This window comes from Taurulus bubalis, assembly GCF_910589615.1.
Source record: "Taurulus bubalis genome assembly, chromosome: 9".
Taxonomy (NCBI): Eukaryota; Metazoa; Chordata; class Actinopteri; order Perciformes; family Cottidae; genus Taurulus; species Taurulus bubalis.
The window spans coordinates 2318978-2324977 of record NC_136597.1 but is presented as its reverse complement, the minus strand read 5'-3'; the positions used below and the strand labels follow the sequence as shown (position 1 = coordinate 2324977).

Genomic DNA, 6000 nt, shown 5'->3' with positions numbered 1-6000 from the left:
CAGATCCAAGCTCACACACACACACACACACACACACAGAGTACATACACATACCAGGTGAAGACACTGGAGCGTCCTTAACACACACGTTACACAGCGGGAGCGTAAACTACACTGCTGGGCCCCTCCCTCCCCCTCCCAAACAGAACTGAGCATGCTCAGACCCCGGCCCCGCCCCCAATCCACCTTTAGACCCCGCCCCCCTCCCCCGCCCATACATCCTGTGCATAAAGACCCGCAGACCCCCCAGTCTGGTGCTCATCCCTCCACCTCCACCTGCCTGCTCAGCCGTGCACAAACCAGATCAAAGAATTATTTGGGTGGCGTTTAGATTTGACCAGTGAGTCATGTTGGCGAGGCGGGACGCTCTGTTCTGATAGGACCTCCTGCTGTGACACGAGAGGCCCGCCAAAGTCTGGTCTCAAAGCAGGTTTCTGCAGCTCCAACATCCTCATCCTCTTCGCCTTCCTCCTCTCCTGGTGGTTTCCTCGGGCGGGACTGGGAGGGGAGGAGGAGGGGTCGAGCCGAGCCTCGGGACGGGCCCTTTAATGTACGACGATGGATTGACAGTCACGTTTGTTCTGGGTTCAGTTCACAAGGAATTGATTATCTTGGTTGGGATGATGGTTCCGGCGGGATAAGTACGTGTTGATCGCTTTGATTGTTTCATCGGATTTGGTTGCGTCTGCGTCCATATCCATGGCGGGACCACGAGACGTCCTGAGAGGAGAGGAGGGACACACACACACACACACACACACACACACACACACACACACACACACACACACACACACACGTGACTTTGTAGTCATAAATGCTTCCTGAGTAAATGAAGATGACACACAGAAAAAAAGGGAAAAGGTTTCAGGTCCGCCTATAAAAAAATCACTTTCAGGATGATTATTTCTTTGAAATGATGCAGCTGCAAGGTCCAACTCTAACCCAAATCATAACTCACTATGTGAACATTCTCTAACCGAAATCATAACACAATATGTTAACATTCTCTAACCCAAATCATAACTCACTATGTGAACATTCTCTAACCCAAATCATACACAATATGTGAACATTCTCTAACCCAAATCATAGCTCAATATGTGAACATTCTCTAACTCAAATCATAGCTCAATATGTGAACATTCTCTAACCCAAATCATATCTCAATATGTGAACATTCTCTAACCCAAATCATAACTCAATATGTGAACATTCTCTAACCCAAATCATAACTCACTATGTGAACATTCTCTAACCGAAATCATAACACAATATGTTAACATTCTCTAACCCAAATCATAGCTCAATATGTGAACATTCTCTAACCCAAATCATAGCTCAATATGTGAACATTCTCTAACCCAAATCATACACAATATGTGAACATTCTCTAACCCAAATCATAGCTCAATATGTGAACATTCTCTAACCCAAATCATAGCTCAATATGTGAACATTCTCTAACCCAAATCATATCTCAATATGTGAACATTCTCTAACCCAAATCATAACACAATATGTGAACATTCTCTAACCCAAATCATAACACAATATGTGAACATTCACTGTCAAAGGTTGACTTTGATAAAGTGAAGCAGAACAAAGTTAGAGAGGCTTTTGAACAGAGAACATTCAGGAGAGGTCTCCAACATTTGCATTGGGACACATTTGAATTTTTTCATGTATCAAACCATATATTTCACCTGTATATTACTTATGGTGTTCAATACATCCAAATACAGCAGTTTTGGACATTTTTTACATAAAACAAGCTATGATTTACAGTTGTATATAACAATCGCTCAGTCTTCCCGGGTTTTTAAAAGGTAACTATATGAATATGAATTGCCGTATTAATGAAAGATTCAACATGACATGTCATCACATGACCATCATGTACCAGCATGAGCCTCGGGCTCTGGGTCCTCACCTTGAACAGAAGTCAGAGGACGGGTCCGTCAGTCAGAGGGGTGCTCGGGGCAGGACCGGTTGATCTCAAACCACGAGTCTATACAGCTGAGGAACACCAGGGAGGCAAGACAGAACACAGATCAAAGGGATTAAAAGATGTATTCCTATCGTAGAGTTCAGTTATGGAACAACACAACATGAATGTAAGAACAGTCAACTCATTTATGGTTTCAAAAGGATTGTTTATAAAACTATTTTTGAGGGTTACAAGTGTGAATGAAATGTATGTATGTATATATATATATACTGTACATATTTTTTTCTTCTTTATATCGAATTCATTATCTGATTTAATTGATAATAATTTAGGATAGGAATATATAAGCATTATGCTTCTACCTATACCTGTTCAGTCTTTGTGTTTTGTATATTACATTGTGGCTTTACTTATTGCATTGTAATGATTGACTGAATAAAACAAACAAACACAGCTGGTCTGCACCAACGATACAAACACAGATCATGAGGTGATGAGCGGCGTCCTAAAGGACTGTTGCCAAAGTAACACCTGGGCACCTGCGCACACACACACACACACACACACACACACACACACACACACACACACACACACACACACACGCGCGCACACACACACACACACACACACACACACACACACACACACACACACGCGCGCGCACACACACACACACACACACACACACACACACACACACACACACACACACACACACACACATACAGCTCCACATTCTCCTCTTAGTGAAGGAGTCGTTTGAATGAAGGTAGTAATACCTCAATGTGGAAATACTCCATCAAAAGTATCACTAACTGTATTCACCATGTTGTCTCTGTAATATACAGAGGTATAACAATGTTTTTAAATCACATACATTATTATGTATACTTTAGCAATACACTTTGATATGAAAGCAGTATTTTACATTAAAGTTGTATCTGTTGAGGATCTCATTTTACTACTCTGGTCATGATCATGTCACGTTGACTGTATGCTTGTTTACATGTACAATATTGTCTGTACAGCTGTCAGGTAAATGGATACAATGTAATGAATTCAAATGTAATTAATATTAGATATATTTCACTGATATTGCAAGGCCATATAAACCTGCACAATGCTGCTGCTGGTATTAATGCACATTAATAACGGTAGAGACAGCACACCCCTCATACATATAGATAGTATACACTTTAGTGAAGTGGAATTATGAATTACTAAGTAAAGGTAGCAGATCAAGGTACCGTTTAAATACCTCATTTACATTGAAATCAAGGAGAATAATGCTCATGCTAATATTAATCACAAAATATAAATCACAAGTAAATCCTTTTCACTCGTCTGTTCAGTTCCCTCTGCTGAGCAGCGACAGCACCAGGGAAGCTGTTCAGTGAGAAGTACTCTGGAGTGTGATGGAGAAGAAATGTAAAGTAGCAGCCAATGAAAGTACTTGAGTAAAGTATAGTGACCCTTTTTTCAGCCTATATAAACCATTTAAAGCACGCTTTAAGCACAGTACTTGTGACATTATATTGCCAATAAACCTGAACTCTTCTAGCATTATTTATGTGTGTTGACAGATTGGAGAAACCAGCTCCACCCGGGTCCCTTTATTAGGAGACCCTAGAGTTATTTATTAGGGGACCCTAGAGTTCTTTATTAGGGGACCCTAGAGTTCTTTATTAGAGGACCCTAGAGTTCTTTATTAGGGGACCCTAGAGTTCTTTACTAGGGGACCCTAGAGTTCTTTATTAGGGGACCCTAGAGTTATTTAATAGGGGACCCTAGAGTTCTTTATTAGGGGACCCTAGAGTTCTTTATTAGGGGACCCTATAGTTATTTAATAGGGGACCCTAGAGTTCTTTACTAGGGAAACCTATAGTTCTTTACTAGGGACCCTAGAGATCTTTACTAGGGACCCTAGAGTTCTTTATTAGGGGACCCTAGAGTTCTTTACTAGGGACCCTAGAGTTCTTTATTAGGGGACCCTAGAGTTCTTTATTAGAGGACCCCAGAGTTCTTTATTAGGGGACCCTAGAGTTCTTTACTAGGGACCCTAGAGTTCTTTATTAGGGGACCCTATAGTTATTTAATAGGGGACCCTAGAGTTCTTTACTAGGGAACCCTATAGTTCTTTACTAGGGACCCTAGAGATCTTTACTAGGGACCCTAGAGTTCTTTATTAGGGGACCCTAGAGTTCTTTACTAGGGACCCTAGAGTTCTTTATTAGGGGACCCTAGAGTTCTTTACTAGGGACCCTAGAGTTCTTTATTAGGGGACCCTAGAGTTCTTTATTAGAGGACCCTAGAGTTCTTTATTAGAGGACCCCAAAGTTCTTCATTAGGGGACCCTAGAGTTCTTTACTAGGGACCCTAGAGTTCTTTATTAGGGGACCCTAGAGTTCTTTATTAGAGGACCCTAGAGTTCTTTATTAGGGGACCCTAGAGTTCTTTATTAGGGGACTCTAGAGTTCTTTATTAGGGGACCCTAGAGTTCTTTATTAGGGGTCCCTAGAGTTATTTATTAGGGGACCCTAGAGTTCTTTCATAGGGGACCCTAGAGTTCTTTATTAGGGAACCCTAGAGTTCTTTACAAGGGGACCCTAGAGTTCTTTCATAGGGGACCATAGAGTTCTTTATTAGGGAACCCTAGAGTTCTTTACAAGGGGACCCTAGAGTTCTTTATTAGGGAACCCTAGAGTTCTGTATTAGGGAACACTAGAGTTCTTTACGAGGGGACCCTAGAGTTATTTAATAGGGGACCCTAAAGTTCTTTACATGGGGACCCGAGAGTTCTACAGCTCATATGAACACAAGACCCTTTGTCCTTGATCTCTAACGAATTTCTTTTTTTTAACCTGCAAGGAGTTGCTTAAAAAAAAATTGTTTAAACTTATTTTCATCATAAATATGATCAAAAGTCAAGAGTCTGAGCTCGATTCCCCATCTAGACTGATGTGTTAGACTCCTACAGCCTCATTGGTTACAGGGATGTCTTTGACTGAAAGGTTTTTATGAATGTTTTAGTGAAATGTTATAATCGCTTAGTCATTAAGGAGTTGAAGGAATTATTCAAATTTAACGATCTTTAAAAAAAATAATTAAATGAGAGCTGTGGATGAGGAGATAGCACAGTTTTAGTTTTGAGAAAAACAAAATTCTCATTTCCAGGAGGCAGGGAAAAGGTCACGTTAAAGCTCTCTGTTCTCAAAAAGCAAATCAGGAGTCTGTGCTTTGACTTGCATGTAATCGACTCGCTTTTGGTGTGAGCGCAGCATTAGTCACACAGGACACGGCGAGCATGGACACCTGACCAATCCTAGCGCTTGAATGCCGCACAGGGCGGGGGGCTTGCCAAGGAAAGAAGAATTGTATTAACATGACACTGAGTCCAATTGGGAGGGTCATACGCCAGATCGCTTTATGGCACAAAGCAAGCAGAGGCTCAGGCAGAATATCCCTCAAAACACAGCTGGTAACAAAATAATGTAACAAACTACTGTGTGTTTGTTTTTGTTTGCTTTGTTTTGTTTGTTTTGTCTTTCCATTTTTTGTTTCGTTCCGTTTGTCTCTGTCTCTCGTCCCCAGTGTAAAGCGTCTTTGTGTATTTAGAGAAGCGCTATAAAAGTTTGAATTATTATTATTTATTATTATTATTAATATTGCTAATATAAGTGAGCAGCCAAAAAAATTCAAATATCTTTTATAATTATTTTTGGGAGAAATGGGTGAAATAAACTGAACATAAACTGCTGCCCGCCCTTCAGGAATGTTATTGGTGGATTTATATAGAAGAAGTACTAAATTATATAAGGGGCAGTGATTCAAATGTGTGTGTGTGTGTGTGTGTGTGTGTCACCTTTTATGGTAGATGCAGAGGCACGGCAGTCTGGCTATGGTGTCCCCTTGCTGCAGTTCCTCTAGACAGATCACACACTCACCGGCATCCCTCGCCAGCACGTCATCTAAAGTGGCACACACCACACACACACACACACACACACACACACACACACACACACACACACACACACACACACACA

The 6000-nt window shown here is 41.1% G+C and overlaps 1 protein-coding gene across 1 annotated transcript in view; it reads right to left on the bottom strand.

Annotated features, from left to right (window-relative positions):
• Nucleotides 1-1961: 1961 nt before the first annotated feature.
• The window catches only part of znrf1 (zinc and ring finger 1), a gene marked incomplete at both ends in the record, with an annotated part of 53926 nt that continues 49887 nt past the window's right edge, over nt 1962-6000 (bottom strand). Inside the window, 2 exons of the mRNA XM_079223679.1 lie at nt 1962-2019; nt 5817-5922. Coding sequence (XP_079079805.1) covers nt 1962-2019; nt 5817-5922 — 164 coding nt within the window. The remainder of the gene's footprint in view (nt 2020-5816; nt 5923-6000) is intronic.